Source organism: Lissotriton vulgaris, chromosome 5, assembly GCF_964263255.1.
Source record: "Lissotriton vulgaris chromosome 5, aLisVul1.2, whole genome shotgun sequence".
Classification (NCBI taxonomy): Eukaryota; Metazoa; Chordata; class Amphibia; order Caudata; family Salamandridae; genus Lissotriton; species Lissotriton vulgaris.
Window position 1 is genome coordinate 989,850,509 of NC_141693.1, and position 20,179 is coordinate 989,870,687.

Genomic DNA, 20,179 nt, shown 5'->3' on the forward strand with positions numbered 1-20,179 from the left:
ACCTGAGTCACAGTCTCCATTACTTAAGTTATTTAACTCCCCCAAATCGGTTATATTGGTAGCTGTGTCTGCTTTAAAAGCGGGGGGATTACTTTTTGGTTCAGGTTTTTGAAAAAAGGGTACTTTATTTGATTCTTTTAGTTCTTTTAATTCTTTTCTTACTTTAGAATCATGTTTCTTTCTTAAGCGCCTTTTCACCTTCCCCTTCCCTTTTCCTCCTCTGGTGGGTTCCCCCGTACTGGCCGATGCCCCCTCAGAATACAAGCACTCTGACTCACCACCACTGCTCCCTTCCCCACAGTTACCGCTGAGACGATTTTTACTCTGCCGACATCTGTGCTGACATCGTTGCTTGGCTTGGGGCAGTTTCTCCTCCAGTATCTCCTCCTCACAGCAGTCTGCCTGCACTCGAGACTCTAGATTGAATTCATACCGCCTTGGGAGAACATCGCGTATTCGGCGGCCCCTCCTGAGCTCCAGGGCGGCTCAGAACCAGATCAAGCCCCCCGTGGGCCAACGTGGGGGTTCCTTCACCTGCACCGGCTGTTCAAAATCTCCGGGAGCCTGCTCACTCACCGGTAATGAAAGCGCTGCTGTGAGCTCCGCGATCTCCACGTACTCCGCTGCTGCTGCAGACGCTGCGATAATCTCCTCCCCCAAACACATAGGAGGCAGCGATATGGTGGAGAGACGCCACTGTTTGTCGAAGGTGAGCTGCGGGGCTCAAAGGATCGGTAACCCCCCGAGCGTAGATCAGCAGAGGAGCCCCAGGCTGACTCTCAGAGAAAGTATAGTGGGTAATTCACAACAAAGGCACAGTCTAGATCTCCTTTTCCGCGGTATTGCAGGAGTCCATAGGCGGAGTACTGCCGCGGCTCAACCTGCCGCCGTCATGTTTCCCCGAAAGCCCGGTCCAACAGACACAGTCCTAGGTAAGTGGAATTCATTCTGATCCTGGCCCTTGCCACTTCTAAAACCACAGTTGGAAAACCACAATGGAAAGTCGCAAATAAGTGACCATCCTTAGGACTATAATTTTAAGTCCAATGCAAGGTAGCCAGAGATATACATACTAATGCAGTTTGCACAACAATTGCTATTAAATAGAAATTCAGCATTTGCAGCTTAGAGACTAATAACAGAATGCCCACCTAAAGCTATTTGGCCAATACAATTTTTGTTAAAATCAACAGTTTTGGTATGTCATCCCACTTTGCAATAGCCAAGCGTGGCAGGTCTTACAATGGTCAAGCAAGTGCAAGCAGAGTATGCATTTCATGCAAACCATCTACCGCTGTTTGTGTGTATCAGCTTCCATTCGACTAAGGATGTTCGTTGCCACGAGTTCAGTGTTTTTCAGTCTTTATGCAGTTTTGTCGGGAGATGAGATGCATTCACAGTCTCGTTGTTTGCATACACACACAATAAACAAGATTAGTGATTATTGTGTTAAGCGTATTGTCTGCCCAGCTACCCTAGTGGAGATGTGTTCATGAATGATTATAATCAGCACAAATTTAAACTGGGATAAAATTGCTATTATTTTGCTTGGTAAGTTTAAACATTCACTCCATTAACTGCACTCTTAAAGCCTGCTCAAGGATGGCCTATTAGGTATTCTTTGAACATTGCAATGAAGGACTGGACTCACTGATTTGCCTTATTTTTGAAGGAATTTAAAGAGCTCATCGAGAAAATGTATGCATGTGCAGATGGCTTGATTGCTTTCTGCCATTGTGCAATCATGCCGCCAAAGAATACCACCAGTGTAGAATCAGTAACAGAAAGTACATACCACGAGTATCTGTGTCTATTTGAGCACAGTAGGGATCTACGGGGAGAATCTATGAATATTCACCAATCAGTCAGAAGGTTAAGTTGAATACAAACTTCGTCTGTAGGGCATCAAAGTCCCAGATGCTCCCCATCATGCAGGAGAAGGCCATTCATACCCCGACTCAGATGGCTTTGTGATAGTGCACATCTATTCAAGTCTATCAGGGCAGACACATTTCATACATGTAAGGTTCTACTCCGGAAAGCATTATTTTGCAGTCTATAGCTTCAGTTCGAGCATATTTCTAGATATCAATTAAATGTACAAAAGATGCAGTAGCTGCAGACTGTGTGGAACACGAGTATCTAGTAGACCTCAATATTTGGGGAAGTTAAGAGTAGAATAATGGTTGCATTGTGTACAGTCACTTTATTTTTGAACAAATAATATCAGAATAAGACATGCAAATAGTGTGTGCTCTAAAAACACAAAAACAGACAGCACTTTTATTACTTTTACTTTAAATAAATCTGAGCACTACTGACAGTAAGAGAAACCAAAAACTAAAGATTGTGATATTATTTTAAATTGAAGAATTACTTTTGTACAACTTTGGAAGATGTTTACTGCTTGTCTTAAATTGAAGCTTTAAATTTGTACAACTTTGGAAGATGTTTAATTCTTGTCTTCAGTGGTTGAATACGTAGGTCCCTTTCTATAATTCAAAATGATTCCTAGGAAGAGTTGATGGTTTCTTTAAGTTGAATGTGTAGGTACTGAATGTAGGTACGTTGTTGTATTCTTGAATCCTATAAAATATAATAAAAATTAGCGGGAAGGCTTAGGACTTTGAGCAGTCATTTATGCCATAATTAGCCATGGTTTAGCGTTATGTCAGCGAATCATTTTAGAATTATTACCACATTATTTTTTATATTTCTTAGTGAAAAATACACCATGCACCTATTTCTAATTCAATCTGTACAAAGCTAATGAGACAGCAGTGACATATAATGATCAAACACTCAAAAGATGATTGGAGAGATGCTTGCAAATAGTCTAAACCACTGGCAACCACCCTGGGTAGCATGCCATTCCATTGTTTGGTTTTCTTCCGCTGTGCCGCTCTAGACAGAGGCCCGCCTTTTGCAGATCAGTAGTGACCCTGCTCCCCATGGGAGCATTCCATCCCTGAATATGAGGCAAGGTTTCCTCTTGAAAGTAAGACAAGCAAATCCAGGGTGAAAAACAAAGATATTGGAACGTTAGCCAGAGAGATTGCCAGATGTTTGGGCTTGTTACAAGCATTTTTTCATTGTCTTTTGTGTGTTGTTTAGAAAGGAAGAGAACCGTGCATGAATGTGTCAGCTCTTTGAATCTATTAAACAGTGGTTGACCTCTGATAAATAGACAACCAAACTGGCCTGTTTGATAGCCTTTTCAGTATTTAGTACTAAGGTGCCTTCAATGAATTTTGGGAAGTAACCAAGAACTCAGGGCCCGATGTAGGTAATTCTAATTTACCACTTCTAAAATACTGAATCATACCGATTCGGTATTTTAGAAGTGGTAAATTAGAAGGGGGGAAATGTAGGTATTTCAGATTCAGTAAATACCGAATCGTTAAGAATCGGTATTCGATTCTGTAAATACCGAATCGGTAAAGCCCATTGATCAATGGTCATTACCGAATCGATATTTACCGATTCGGTAAATACCGAGTTTTGCAAGGGTGCAGGGGGTGTCACTTTGACGCCCTCTTGCACCCCAATTCCGGACTTGTGTGCCATGTGGCACACAGACATGCCCTAAGGGCATGTCTGTGTGTCACATTGCACAGGTGTGCATGCACAGATGTGCATGCACACCTGTATTCGATATTTTACCACCCAATTGGATTGGGTGGTAAAATACCGATTCTCAAAGCCCTGTGACACTCTGACATGTGCCAGCTACATCTGCATTTACAGAATCAGTATTTTACCGAGTCTGTATTTACCGATTCGGTAACTTTACCGAATCGGTAAATACAGAATCGGTAAAATACCGATTCTGTAAATGCATGCCCTACATATGAAAACAGTTATACCGGTCGGAAACGGCCGAATTCGGCCGTTTCCGACCGGTATTAGGGCACCTACATCGGGCCGTCAGTATCTGCCATCCCTCTATTACATTCAAGGAGACTTGTTGAACCTAACTGGGGCTCCAGGACAAGTAACACTGACGAGCAGGTTTGGTAAATAAAAGATAAGCTTGGAGGTACAAGGGAGAAAAGATAAATGAAGACAACAAAACATATATCTGAGCAATCCATATTGCTTTCTGAAAGAGACAAGGCTTTTAATGAATACATGACAGTGATTTCTGTACTGAAGGATACCAAGAATGAGGAATATTGGACTTTTTCCCTTTAAATTGTTTAATCTCGTATTTCCCTATAAGCCTTCAATTCTGTCTCTTATAACTTGGTCGGTTTCAACATATTTTATTACGCGTTTGCCAAGAAAACCCATGCAGGATTATGCCTGACAAAACCCCCTCAAAGACTGCCTAATCACTATGGCCTCCTGGTGACCTGTTACAACACCATCCAATAGCAGGCTAATTACATAATGAACATTTGGCTCACCCTCTTTACTATAAAGTGCATTGTGACACACAATGGGAGAATCTTTCACAAATTGTGTCTCTGCCTGAGTAATAGTACTTCAGGTTCTGAAATGGCAGCCAGGCCTCTACATTTGAAGCAGCCTGACCTTGATCCAGTTATACCTACTGCCTGCAGGCCCAGATATTAGATTTGGGTATCAGTGTTAAACTTGGTAAGAGAATGATCAGGCAATTCTAAGGTCATCCAGAGAAATTTTAATTTCTGAATGCCCCTCAAAGAGATTTTTGGTTATGTAGAACAAGAAAAACTTCACTTGAGAAGTTGCAGATAACCCGCCTGCGTTAAGTGGTCGAGAGGGATACATTTGACATTGTTGACCCGTAGATCTCTATTCTGTGCCTCGTAAGACCATGAGTGCCTAAATGTCAATTTGGGCAGTCTGCCTATATATGGTAGAAGAGAGACAATGCATGTTTAATGAAGTGTCATGAGCTGAAGGGTTGAAACAGAGAACTGGTACTCTTGAAATAAAAACAATTTACAGAAAATAAAGTAGGAGCTGGGAACTGAGACGTATCAGGGATGAGCACCGTCATCAGCTGATGTACGTCCTACAGCTCTGATGGGATTTTACACATCTTGTATCAACCCCTCCACAATGAAAAGCATCTCAATGATTATATTTATTTACATATTGTTAAATTGATAATTCTTAACTGCATATTTAGTCTACTGAAAGTAGTTAAGTAGGTACCTTTAGTGCGACTCAGTAGCTTGTGATAGATACTTTTCCACAGAGCACCACGAGTTTCCTGGCTGGGAATCCACTTCAAGTTGAATATCTTCTTGTTTGGCGCCGGTGTCGTACTCGGCCTCTCACTGGTGGCAGGTGAGTCAGTCGAGCATGGGACCTCCTGACAGGGCTCCTTTTCCTTGAGTGTGGGACATGGCTTTCCGCCATTAGTGGGTTTAAGGGTGATATATCTTGTTCTTTGTCTGACACCATTGACACAGAAATGGCTGCAAAGTCCCCATGATGACCACTGGGACACTTCACAGTCTAGAGGCGGGGTTACGTTCTTTCTTGGCACCGGTGTTGTACTAGGCCTCTCACTGGTGGCAAGTGAGTCAGTCGAGCATGGGGTCTCGTGACAGGGCTCCTTTTCCATGAGTGTAGGACACGGGTGTCCACCATTAGTGGGTTGAAGGGAGATATATCTTGTTCTTTGTCTGACACCATTGCCACAGAAATGGCTGCAAAGTCCCCACGACGACCACTGGGACACTTCACAGTCTAGAGGCGTGGTGATCTTCTTGCTTGGTGCTGGTGTTGTACTAGGCCTTTCACTGGTGGTGGGTGAGTCAGTCGGGCAGGGGGCCTCCTGGCAAGGCTCCTTTTCCATGAGTGTGGGACATGGCTCTCCACCATTAGCGGGTTTAAGGGTGACATATCTTGTTCTTTGTCTGCTGCCATTTCCACAGAAATGGCTGCAGAGTCCCCACGACGACCACTGGGACACTTCACAGTCTAGAGGCGTGGTTATGTTCTTGCTTGGCACCGTTGTCATACTAGGCCTCTTGCTGCTGGTGGGTGAGTCAGTCGAGCAGGGGGCCGCGTGACAGGGCTCCTTTTCCAAGAGTGTTGGACACTTGTCTCCACCATTAGCGGGTTGAAAGATAATATATCTTGTTCTTTGTCTGACACCATTGCCACAGAAAGGGCTACATAGACCCCACAAAGACCACTGGGACACTTCACAGTCTAGAGGCGTGGTTATCTTCTTGCTTGGCACTGGTGTTGTACTAGGCCTTTCGCTGGTGGTGGGTGAGTCAGTTGGGCAGGGGGCCTCCTGGCAAGGCTCCTTTTCCATGAGTGTGGGACATGGCTCTCCACCATTAGCGGGTTTAAGGGTGACATATCTTGTTCTTTTTCTCCTGCCATTTCCACAGAAATGGCTGCAGAGTCCCCACGACGACCACTGGGACACTTCACAGTCGAGAGGCGTGGTTGTTTGGCCTTAAAAAAGATGATAACATTTTGATTATACCTCTGCGACAACAGCACCAAGTAGAATAACAAAGGGTCACTTTGTACATATGGTGGCAGAAACACCAAGGCAAATATCTGATTGTACAATGAAGGAATGAATGTATGATGAGATGGTTAGAAGGACAGGTGGAAGCAGGGGATCAATGGATACACAGGTAATATATAAATAAATAAACATCTACATCGAAAATGCATGTTTTAGAGCTGAAGAGAATGACTAACATTTATTACGCACCGTATTTTTCAATTTAGGCCTGCCATATATATTTAATATTTATATGCAAAGTAACATATTGCAATTTGTTATGCACTGAGTTAAAACTGAGTTAAAACAATATATCTGCAACATTGGAAAAGTTCACAAAGCTATCTCACTGTTCTTATACTTCTCTCCCTCTTTCCCTCCTCTCCTGCAAAGACAATCAGTCTCCCTCTGAAATCAGCTGAAGAGAGTGCGGTAATATGCAGGGAATGCAAAATGTATATGAAGCAAACATGGTTGGATAGATTGAAAGTACAAACATACTGGAACGAAGTATGACTCAGCAGTTTGAACAAATTCACTATAGAGAGTGTGAGCAAGATGCCACAGTGTGTGTGCAAGCACAGATATGCTATATGGAAAGTGGACATGCTGTACACAACTGTACTTTAATTTAACTTATAGGACGCACGAGATGCTACTAAGTTTGCACCACTGCACTGTAAAGGAAGGTGGCAAGGTCTATGAGTGTGCGCTTGTCCTTATGCTATTGGACTTAATACAAGGAACACATTGTTTAGCAGTGTCTGCACAATGTATTGTAAACAAAGCATGCATAGTTTGACAGTTGAAAACAGCACTGGATTGGAAGCATGCAGGGTCCAGCAGAGCGCTCATTTGTGTGCATGGCTCAGCAGTGTGGTCACAACGATAAAATATACAAAGCATCCTTGTATTTGTGACAAAAACCGAGCACGTTTTGCATGTATATAAGGCTCAGGGACCCTTGTATGAACTGGAAGAGTACAAAATAGATAGGCAGATCTCAAACTATTAAATGTCCTCCATGTCAATCAGACCCTTTTTCTCTCCAGTGTGGGGTCCTGCAAGACTCTTCTTTAAGCCCAAGACGTTTGAATATCTATAGATCCCATTTAGGGGCTTTACTTAGATCATTTAGGTACAACATCATCTCATACGCAGATGACACATAGATCATGGTGTCCATCTCCAAGAATTCGGGTTCCACTGAATCTAAAAGTGTACTAAGTAGTGGTATCTTGGATGAGCCAAAATTGTCTCGAACTCCATGGGGAATGAAAGCAGGATCATCATCTTCCACAAAAATGCTCCTCTGGGGAAACTCAGGGTGAATGGAGGATCTTGGCACACACAAAAGGTTGAGCATCCTTTCACAATCCACAATCTCTGGCAAACATCCTGCCTTTTATTTTGATAATCAACTTTTTTCTCCACAAACATCTCTTGTGTGGCAGCTACCTGTTTCCACACACTTTGGGTACTTCACAAAATGTTATCCTGGAAAATCGTGTTCCAATTTTTTATTTCATCTAGACCGGACGCAGGTAACTGTTTATACTTACGTATTTCCAAATCATCACTTGCAGCACCTACAGAATGTTCAGAATGCTGCTGATCAGGTCATACTGAATATCCCTAGAAGATGTTCAATTAAAGCACATCTTAAAGCTCTGCATATGCTGCTGATGTGCAAATGTATCATCTCTAAAGCTCCTCTGCTTTACCCAGAGAGCAGTACATCATTTGGGCTGCTTTTTATCAAGAAAATGCTGCACTATCTTCCAATTCAGCATCTGAGATCATCTGCCTGCCAGAAGTTGACAATCCCCAACACCAGGCTATCTATATGAAGAAGCAGATCTTTTTAATTTGTATCATCCAAACTACCTTCTTCTGCCTTTGCGCAACACCACCAATTATAATGTATTCAAGAAATACATTAAAATCTGTTTCTTTCAAATGTCTTAGCAGTTGGGAAGCTCCATCACCTTTATCATGGATTGGAATCTTTAGCATCAGGAAACTCCATGGGGAGCAGTAGTGCTTTACAAATATTATTTTAGTCATTTATTCAAAACAGGTTGAACAAGGTTGCATTTTACCCTCACTGCTATTGTTTATGCTTCTCCTAGAATGTTTGACCTTAATAATACACCACTCCATTCACAGAAAGTCATTGCCTGCATATTCTAGGATATGCCAATAACCTAATTAACTCAATTATGTTTAATCTAATCCAGAAGGGCTGCAAAACGCACTGGATGAGCTTTTTGATTATTCTAACCATTGCTTTTTAAAGATTAAGAAAAAGTAACATTTTGTGGTGTGATTTAAAGTATGGCAATCTTTACTCTGTCCGTCAGGGTGGTGGAGAACATGATGTCTGCAAACCTGATGGACAGAAGACGGTCATATTTACAGATCATCGGCGGTCCACTGGTGATTTCTTTGCCTTTAAAAGAAGTGCATCATGGCAGCTCTGAAGGCACTACAATTTTGGTAGACGGACACCACCTACTAGGCGGTCTTCGACTACATTTATTTTATTGAAAGTTTGTTTCTGAAAAATAGAACAAATAATGAGTTTTCTCTCAGGGTGTGAGGTCTTTATTTTTTATCTTTCTGAGACCGCCAGGTATTTCCTGAGGCTGACAGACTGAGAAAAAGATATCAGGCCATCTGCTGGTAGTAGGGTGGGTGGTATTATGTTCTTACTCTGACGGTCAATACTCTGGTGGTCCTTCGGAGTAAGCTTTCGGATGATGGATCCAGTGGTGGCCCTGGCATCAAAAAACTGACAGTCCGCTGAATTCATAAAGGAGCTGACTGACCATGATTTTGGCAGGCTGGGTACTGAGTCATGTTTGTGGTGGAGTACCCTGTTCACCAAACTCTTAATTAATTCATTTTTAATGACGAATATAAAGTTCTTTCCTATAATTGGCATTTGGAGGAAAAACACTGTAAAAGACACAACAGATGTCTACTTGGAAATGATTCTCTCACACAACTTACACGACAGTCCACATATAAAATATCTAACACCCAAGATGATGGCATGCAGAGGTGTCGTTCAATCACTTTACAGAAATGAGGGGGAACTAGTTATTTCCTCCTTATACTAAATGTATCTAAGACAAAAGTTCCATCCCTTCTTTATTGAGCTGAATATCTATCCCAGAGGTTTCTATCTTTTTGGGGGGATAAGGTGGAGGTGAATATTCTTCACAGTTAGTGCACAGTGAGGCCAGATATATCAATACAGGCACTCAGATTAGAATTTGGACTGTTGGGTATTTATGAAATGGGGACTGCAGCATTTATAAAATGGTATATTGGGTCATCGGCACTGCCCACGGCACTCTGAGAGAACTTGTCAAAATAAAAATTAGTTCATTTCTGTGAAGAAAGAACAACCCTAAACTAATCAAAATGCAGCACTAAGAAAGGCTAGAGCGAGCCAGGGATAAGCCTCAAGTATACCTTGTTTCATCAACCTGTCACTGCAATGCATATGAAAATAGGACAGGCTCTGAGTATTAATTGGCTCCTTTGACCAGAAGGTGCCCTTGTCATCACACTGATTATCCAGGGTGTGTACTTGACTACAGAAATGCAAAGGCTATTTCATGGAACTTCCAGAACCGACAATTACTGAATCAGTGGATCCAGCAATTACTTTGAGTTGGATGAGCAAATAACCTGCTTACATGGCTCTGTGGCTTTCTCAAGAGGCTCTTAGAGGTAAGACATGTGGTCTTTTATCTTCTCAGGCCAGTGACCCTCTCAGGCTGCTGCCATGTTGCTGCAAGGTGTCTGAGAAGTTACGGGCTATTTTCTGATGCAGTGGGGCTTGACCATCTTCATGTATCCCTCTGGGTGGCCACTGACCAGTCTACCTCCACATGTACTTAGCAGTATTTGTGCCTCCCGGTGCAAGAATTATTGAGCTTCACAACAGTTTTTTGCTCAGACCAATAGTAATCTTATTTAATCCTAGATTAAAACACTGCGGTCTACAAAGTGTCCTGGCTGGAGATGTTTGTCTGGAGAGCGCTAAGTACCAGTCAGAGCTTCAGGATAAAGTTTTGAATTGCTTTGTTACTATGGACTCTCTTCAATCTATGATGATCACAATTTCATGTCAAATGACAGTTGAGATTGATATTGTGCAAGCATGCTATTATTAACAGCATACATGTTCGAATGGCAATTGCCATCAGTTGTAAGCTCGAGGTATATGCCTAACTGCCCATGCAGATTAGAAAAGATGAAAATGTCTGCTCATGTCCTAATGAGCACTACTGCACAAACAAACTGCAGGTACCATTTGCCCTCTTCTAGCACTTATGATCTGGTTTAAATGATCTAGTAATATGTGCAAAAAGTTATCAAAAGAAGACACAACTATTTGTAAGTTGAAAAAAAAATAAAAAGAATATAGCTCACCGAATGTAATTGATCTTCGGTGGTGATAGCTCTTAAGCATACAGCTGTTTGCACAGTGCGATCATATAGTGGAAACTCAGACTAACCTCTTGTGCCCGAAATATGCCATACCAATAGGGGAAATTATATAGAATCACTGCTGGCACAGATGTTGTTATGTTAAATTGTTGTTTTGATTCTTGTGAAAACACTCATTAAACTTATAAATAGCCCCTGGCAGTCAGGTACCATCCTGCTTTCAGAAATGAGCAGCTTTTTCCACTATTGGCTATTGATATTGGCAATTTTGTTTGCGTCCATAGTGCAATAATTATTTTGAATGTTTTCTAATGCTGCCCAACACTGCTAAGATATGACCCTTTCCTCCTCACAGGAAGAAATTACATTGTTTTGCAGAGAAATTCTTCGTACTTGATGAGCTGTTTCTTTATAGGACTGCTTTAATATCTTCTCAAACCTAGCTCATTGAATATGTCTACAGATTCCATATCTTTCTCGAATCCGCTCTATGAACACCACAGGCAGGTCATCATTGCTCAGAATATCTACATATTTCATTTTGACAGTCTGCGTCCAGGGCCTAATTTATAATTTGGTGGATGGAGTATAGTCCGCCAGGATGGCGGAGCACATTTCCTCCCCATCCTGATGGTACTCTGTCTGTCAAAATTAGAGTTAACTGCCGGCCCAGTGTCATCTGTGAACCTTGAAAGGAAACACCATCCTGTCGGTTCACTACAAGGAGCTAAATGTTTGGTGGAGGGCCAGTGTTTTGTTTTGATGGCTTTTCGGCCAACTCTTAACTCTTTTTTTCAGAGACAAACTCTCAAAGTAGGAATTTGTTTCTGAAAAAGAAATGACCCCCACACCCTGGGAGTTTTGTCCTAGGGAGTGGGAGTCAACATAATTTTTGTTTGCTAGTGGTGTGTTATGGTTTTACTTCTTCAGAAAGTAGTAAGCTTTCCGTTGACTGGGCCAATAGTTTATGGCCAGCCTGTCGCTAAATGAGACAGGGTGGCCAAGAGTTTGGAGGACAAGGTACTCCATTGCATTTGTGACTAATACTCTGACTTCCAAACTTTAAATAGGCTCCTAAGTCTTCAAAGTGTCCAGCTCATTAAAGGTTTATTTAAGGATTTATTTAATTTGCATTTATTCGTGTTTTATTTAGGCAGCTACTTACATAAATACAAAGATAACAATAACAAGAAAGAGCAATGGGCAAAAATAAGAAAGGTGTTGTAGAGTAAAGAAGATGAAGGAGATCACTGAATTTGCAGTTGAAGGTTTCAGAACACCCAGCCCTTTAGTGCATTGTTCTAGGAGAGATGAGGGTTGGTGCCTGATGGAATTTGTCCCATTAGAATCTTCTAGCATCGTCTATCAAAGCAAGAAAAAACAAGTTTAAGAGTTTTTTGACTTTGCAGATGGTCTTTTCGTGTCCTACACGGAATTGAAAGTCAGGAGTTCAAGTTCAAGTTCAAGTTCAGAAATTTGTATAGCGCACTACTCACCCAGAGGGTCTCAAGGCGCTTGAGGGAGGGGGGGGTGCTTTACTTATCGAATATCTGGGTGAGTAGTGCGCTATACAAATTTCTGAACTTGAACTTGAGCTCCTGACTTTCAATTCCGCGTAGGACACGAAAAGACCATCTGCAAAGTCAAAAAACTCTTAAACTTGTTTTTTCTTGCTTTGATAGACGATGCTGGAAGATTCTAAATGGGAGATGATTTATGGAAAACCCTGTTCTAAATTCACCTGTTTGCCAGGAAGCACCCACACTATTCTATTAAAGTTATATGCACTGGTTAATTAGTTTTTTCCTTTACATATTTTTAAATACATCATCTGGTCACACATTTAGACAGAAGGATTGTTTTTAGTTTGACTTCTGTTTACTTGTTTCTATTTATTTTCTGGCACATACTTCAAATAAGTGTTTTTTTTAATATAGCCATCTCACCAGCTGGCCAGTGCTAGACCTACAGAATTTGTCACTGCTTGCCGGGTTGATTACAGCTCCTGTGCCTTTTACGATTTGGAATGCAGGAATGTAGGCCTGCTGTCCTTCTCATGCCTTCATCCATTCATTTGCTGACATTGTTGTAGGATTTACAAACTAAATCATTACTCAACTGTTAAAGGAACAAGATTCTGCGAATTCTACTAAACAATAATTTTTGAGATGTGATGGATTTGTACATTTGTCTCAGTGCAAAAATATTCTCAGGCCCCAACAAAATGACACTTATTGCACAGTTATTGATTTTTGGCCTGAGAATAATCCAATAGGCTGTTCGTTTTTCAAGAGTTCTGACATCAGGGATATTCCCCCTTCTTCAGTAATGAGTGTCCTGCATGCCACCATCTGACTTGTGAAAGGCCAAAAGAAATGTAACCACCTGACACTGTGCTTGAAGAAATTTCACTAACTACCACTCATAACTTCCATAATCTTCAAACCCTTCTATGTTTTTCAACATACAACCTATCTGTCTCATAAACTGATCATCTTAGGAGACCAACACAAAACTCAAAGCCATGTCATTGAGAGACGCAACAGGTGCCAAGAAATCACCAAGGTGTCGACTTAGTCTTGTTCTACCACCTATTTGGCGCAATTCTTGGCTTCTGCGTATCGGAGAGAAGCACGTCTGCTCACAGATCACTCTGGTCACTGATTATAAAGAAACTCAAAGCCATCCCAGCCCCTGAACCCAAATGCAACTGAGCCTCTTCCCCACTTGAACACAGACCTCAATCATTCCTTACCCGCTACTTTGTATTGTGCTCCGTTGATTTACACCTCATCTGAAAATACTTAAATCAAGGTCAGGGATTTCTATTCTCTTAAGATGTCAATTTAAGTTAGATATTTCCTGCATTTGCAAACTGGCCATGAGGGCATTCGGGGATATACATTTCGATAGCAAATCAAGGATGTTACCTAGCATAACAGTCCTGCAGTTCATTGTGCATTTCCTCCAAGCCTCCAGTCACAGTCAGTACAGGAAACTACAGCCAGGGCTGACTTTTGGAACATGCCCAGGGTACCACTCTTCAGTTCATCTGGCATTTAATAAATACTAATGCATACAAAGTGGTTAATTGCCACAAGAATGTGTGCTGAATAACCTTACCTATTTCATGTAACAGATCATTGGTGATCAGTGCAATCCCTGTTCCAGGAACATTCATTTTATAAATACATTCAACAATTGTAACAACATTGACATAACTCAAGAAACCACATTGGATTTCAAGGCATGACAAACCAGGCTCTCTGCTACTTCAAAAGATTTCAGTTTTAACACCATTTCAACTCAACAGAGAGAGTTAATAAAACATCACATAACATTTGCATAGCTAAATCTTACCAGAACAATAACATATATTTTAATAACATGATTATATAATGTGGCACCTCAATAAATTAAGTGAGTAGTACTTTTTCCACAGTGTTGCTTTAGCGTGGAACGCTCTGAACTGTCAAACTCTTCTTCGATGTTATTTCCTTTTTGTTGCCTTGATTCTGTGTCATTTTTATGATTTGTGGCGTCTCCTTCGAGAATGCATTCTTCAAGCATTTGTTCACCATTTACAGGTGGACTCTCTGTTCCATTCTGTGTTGCTTTGTTTGTTTCTGCAGCTAAAAGACTGAATTCCAAGAAGCCTAATCTGGGCAGCTTTTTAATCCTTGGATAATAAAAGGAGTTAGCTGGGTGTGAAGGGCTCATGGCTGTGATCTGGGAAACTGCCTCTTGAGGTTGGGTTTCAAAATTTGGGGATGAAAATGTGAACCCACTGTCTGTCCCAGCATCCCATGGAAAGAGATCAAACAGCTTTCTGGTCCTCCATTTGCCGTTTTCACATAAATTAAGAGAACTCACACCAACAAACCAATCAGGACTTGGAACAATCCTCACAATGATTGAAACCTAGGCATAAAATTAAAACATTATAAGTGTTACATTTTACAAAAGTGCAAAGTGAAAAAATAAAATACCAATTGTGACTGTCAGTCTGTACTCACAAATGGGTGTGATGGCTCCATGGTTATTATGGTGGTGGTATTTCCTTCTCCAGATGCAATTTTGGCAGCCTGGAACCTGCTCCATACTTTGTCTTCGACTACATCCAGTTCTTCGATCAGCAGTTGTGGTTTTCCGTTTTCAACAAACACCCTGACACCAGGTGAGACGAAAGAGCCATTAGCCCAAAGCACAAAATCTGATTTGTGGGTACAACCTATGAAAAAAACAAGGTGTCATTCTTGATTGAAAATATCTTGATGATAACTGCAAAGGCACTCGAGACAGTGATATATGAACTTGTAATGAAGAAAGTGGAATCCATAACGTTTCCAAGAAAGCTTGGGTCATAAAAGACAATATTGCAATTCTTAATTCCTATATGGACAATAGTGTCCGGTGGACGTAAGAGCAGTGGGGTGGTACGAGGGGGGCTGGGGGGGGTGGAGTCAACAGAAGAAGACGGGGGAGAGTCAGCAGACGACGACTAGGGAAAAAAACTATTTAATAAAAAGTAAACCACTTACCTTGCACTCAATTTGCAGCAAGTGCAAGGTAAGTGGTTTGTATTTTTCCTTGTCGTCTGTCACCTCACCCCCCACTCCTTCTCCTGAACACTCTTACCTGCCGCGACTATGTATGGACATGCATTGATGACACACGTCTGTTAGTGCAGTCATCCATTCTCCATATTGTCTTCTTGTTTAGGTGTAAGGGAAAAGGTTGTTCTAATTCCTTTCAAACTGCACCCTATTTGTTCAGGTTGCGGCCACACAGTCTCTTCCCCGGGTATTTAACTGCCTGTCCCCACTGACTTTAATGTATACATAGAGATAATTTTGAATCTTGATTCTTGCCACTTATAGTGGGATCTGAATACGCCAGGAAGCTGATGATATCCTTCTCCACCCAAGGGCCTCTTCAGAGTGGGATGTCTACAGATTGAAGAACTTTATTTCAATGTTTGAGAACTCGATGGTACTGCCAGTGACTCCAAGTAAATAGCAATGCACCAATATCAATCTAAACTCTTCAGAAAGTACTTTCTTCATGATTCATTCAAACCCCTTAAATACATTTTGTCACACAGAGAGGACTGGCTATACATGCAGCGATCTCAAAATGCACACTCCTCATTTTACAAACTGTACTATATCCAGAACTGAATGGTGTAGTCAGAGCTGCCGTTGCTCAGATAGCACCCTGGGCAGAAAGACATTTGACACACTCACTTGTGCAGGTGAATAAAATTAGGCATCATGGAGCGCATTTTGTGTTCACAAGTCAGTCACTGGATGATTACATCAAACCAGTGACTGGCCTCTGAGTACAAACACTGCAACACCTCTCCCAACTCGGATGCGCTCACAGTTTAGCGCCATCATGCTGGTGCCAAGTTGTTGGTAGGGTAGATAGGGTTGTTGGTGCGTGGCAGCACTTGGTGAAACGGAGATGGGAGGGGAAGGGAATAGGTTAAAGGAGTATTCAAAACAGCATCTGCACGAGTAAAATAAAAAATATATACTAAAAGCAGTTAAGTCTGAATCATTAACCCCCTGGGCATGGCCGCAATTCTGTGCCTGTGCAGCACATTCCGATCGCGGGTGCGGCCATGACGGCCGGGAGCCGTCATCAGCACACGAGCACTGTGTGCCATGACGGCTCCTGGCCGTCATCAGCATGGAAGGGGTTAAAGCCAAGTGAAAGGGATACTACTGTTTGGAGAAACTTAATACAGAGAGCTTTGCACCCCTTCTGAAGATTGGCTCCCTGGGCCCATTCCAAAAGTCCCCACTACTGACTGTGACGGGAGGCTTGAATTAAATGCACACTGAACTGCCAGACCTATGAAACCGTTATACTCCAGTATCCTCCTTGCTTGCTATAGAACTGGGTATTACCAAAGCTCTCATGACCAGTGTGCAAATCCGGCAAATCTCTGGATATGATTGATATCACAAGAGACTAGAAATCCCAGAGCTTGATTCAAGCATTGTCATCAGCTGGAAGCCTGAAGTTCTGAACCCCCAATCTGCATCTCAAGCCCTCTTTGATGATATTTGGCAAATTGTTGAAAATGCTCTTCTCCATTGATCTCCCCATTTAGTGCTGCACCTCAACAACTGTTGGGTGCCAACTGCTCCCAAACACGACCTTACACCTGACTCTAGGTGACTAAGGCCTGACTATACATTGCAGTGTTCTCTATGGGCCTGATTCACAAAGGTAAAGTGAGACGAAAGTCTAATTTTACAACTTTCGGTACACACAAAGGGCATTTACTACTCGTAAATGCCCTTTGTCAATATCAAAAGTCGACCTTTACGACTTTCAGTATTCTCAAAGGGCATTTACGAGTAATAAATGCCCTTTATGAATAATGAAAGTTGTAAAGTTAGACTTTCGTCTCATTTTGCTTTTGTGAATCAGGCCCTATGTCTACCCAGGAGCAAACCTCAGTTTTCTCACATCTGTCCATATATAAATTAATGACCTAGTCCCTAATCTTGCTTATTCTTTTTGCAAAATATCAATGTAAATATATTGCTCTGAGCTACCATACCCATGTGTAAAGTGCTTTGTAAGCCAGTATTTAAAAGTATAAAAATATTTGTACCTCTATGGTGCAATTATTTTTATTAGTTTTTTTCAATATATTCAATGTGGTATTATAATACAACACACTTTTTTGTTCTACATACTTTATGAGAGTGTGATTCAGCATCTTTAAACTTAAAAAAGACAACATTTGATATTAACTAGTTGGGTTCATCTTGGGTAAGTTCAACTTGTAAAGGGTGGAGGAAAGAGGAATATATGAGCATAAAATATATTTAGATAAATGGGGGAATAGAGTGGATACTAGTCAGGCGGCCATGAGTAAGTAGTGTGTGGCCAGATCCTAATGTTGGCCAAGATCAACCATTTGTCTTGTTATTCTCTATCAGAGGAGGACACAGGAGGAGTAGACTGATGTGAGAAGATAGAGTGGTACTCCGCGATAGGATCTTTGAATTATATTCGGTACAAAAGGGAGTGGTGATGGACGGAGCATCTGAACCAATCAAACACCCACACCCAGTCAACTGATCTGGGTTTAATCCATCACCGTTCTTTAGCCCACTCTGCAACCCCAGTTCAGACATGGCCATATGCAAATCAGTCTGACCCTGTGCCTCATGGGAACAGTCCAGCCCGAACTGCCAAGCCATAACTTCCCTGGACCGGAAACAAGCTTCCTAGGAGCGGTTTCTGGCATTCCAGCCGTCTTCAGCCAGGCTTGCTTGAATCCAGTGGCAAAGTGAGCAAGGGACTCACGTCTGGGCATACCCTGCCAACTTATGGCGAGAAAAGCGGTACAAAAGGGGTGGTGATGGACGGAGCATCTGAACCAATAAAACACTCACACCCAGTCAACAGATCTGGGTTTAATCCATCACCGTTCTTTAGCCCTCTCTGCCACCCCAGTTCAGACATGGCCATTTGCAAATCAGTCTTACCCTGTGCCTCATGGGAACAGTCCAGCCCGAACTGCCAGGCCATGCCTTCCCTGGACCGGAAACAAGCTTCCTAGGACCGGTTTCTGGCATTCCAGCCGTCTTCAGCCAGGCTTGCTTGAATCCAGTGGCAAAGTGAGCAAGGGACTCACGTCTCAGCATACCCTGCCAACTTATGGCGTGAAAAGCGGTACAAAAGGGGGTGGTGATGGACGGAGCATCTGACCCAATCAAATACTCACACCCAGTCAACAGATCTGGGTTTAATCAATCACCGTTCTTTAGCCCACTCTGCCACCCCAGTTCAGACATGGCCATATGCAAATCAGTCTGACCCTGTACCTCATGGGAACAGTCCAGCCCGAACTGCCAAGCCATGCCTTCCCTGGACCGGAAACAAGCTTCCTAGGACCGGTTTCTGGCATTCCAGCCGTTTTCAGCCAGGCTTGCTTGAATCCAGTGGCAAAGTGAGAACGGTGATGGATTAAACCCAGATCTGTTGACTGGGTGTGAGAGTTTGATTGGTTCAGATGCTCCGTCCATCACCACCCCCTTTTGTACCGCTTTGTTCGCCATAAGTTGGCAGGGTATGCTCAGACGTGAGTCCCTTGCTCACTTTGCCACTGGATTCAAGCAAGCCTGGCTGAAGACGGCTTTAATGCCAGAAACCGGTCCTAGAAAGCTTGATTCCGGTCCAGGGAAGGCATGGCTTGGCAGTTCGGGTTGGACTGTTCCCATGAGGCACAGGGTGAGACCGATTTGCATATGGCCATGTCTGAACTGGGGTTGGCAGAGTGGGCTAAAGAACAGTGATGGATTAAACCGAGATATGTTGACTGGGTGTGAGTGTTTGATTGGTTCAGATGCTCTGTCCATCCCCACCCCCTTTTGTACCGCTTTGTTTGCCATAAGTTGGCAGGGTATGCTCAGACACGAGTCCCTTGCTCACTTTGCCACTAGATTCAAGCAAGCCTGGCTGAAGATGGCTGTAATGCCAGAAACCGGTCCTAGGAAGATTGATTCCGGTCCAGGGAAGCATGGCTTGGCAGTTCGGGCTAGACTGTTCCCATGAGGCACAGGGTCAGACTGATTTGCATATGGCCATGTCTGAACTGGGGTGGCAGAGTGGGCTAAAGAACGGTGATGGATTAAACCCAGATCTGTTGACTGGGTGTGAGTGTTTTATTGGTTCAGATGCTCCATCCATCACCACCCCCTTTTGTACCTGTTTGAATTGTATTAGCATAGTGTCCCAGGCTGCTGCTATGAGACGTTTTCTTATTCTTCGGGCTTCCTCACAATGTAGTCTAGTTATTTCTGCTTCATCCCAATGGAGCATAGCTCAGCACCATTGGAGAAAGGTGTGGTGCTGTTGTGCACACCAATGTATAGATAGTATGCACTTGGCTAAAAGAAGAGCTAAATTAGCAAAGCGTATCTGCACCTTGAAACTTTTCTTCCTTATAAAAATAGTGTTGTTAGTTCTGAAACTGTAGCTAATAGGACATGTACCGATTGCCAGAAACTGGCAATATCCGAGCATGCCCAAAGCATGTGCCTATGGACCGCCAACAGTACTCGGCATCTAGGGCAGGCACGTTCAGCTGATGAGAACATAAAAGTTTATTCAAAAAGGTGTGAGATAAGCCCTCTGCAGAATCATAAACTGTATGGGCCATATGTATCAAGATACCAATTAGCAATTCTGTAATAGCGATTTTTAAGAAATCGCTAA

General features: G+C 42.4%; 1 protein-coding gene across 1 annotated transcript in view; it reads right to left on the reverse strand.

The window, feature by feature from the left end:
* Positions 1-2,186: 2,186 nt before the first annotated feature.
* The window catches only part of LOC147711872 (spondin-1-like), an 88,339-nt gene continuing 70,346 nt past the window's right edge, over positions 2,187-20,179 (reverse strand). Inside the window, exons 2-5 of the mRNA XM_086922602.1 lie at positions 14,950-15,164; positions 14,365-14,854; positions 5,146-6,408; positions 2,187-2,586 (exon numbers count right to left, since the gene is read on the reverse strand). Of these exons, the coding sequence (XP_086778728.1) occupies positions 2,534-2,586; positions 5,146-6,408; positions 14,365-14,854; positions 14,950-15,164 (2,021 nt within the window). The 3' untranslated portion in view covers positions 2,187-2,533. The remainder of the gene's footprint in view (positions 2,587-5,145; positions 6,409-14,364; positions 14,855-14,949; positions 15,165-20,179) is intronic.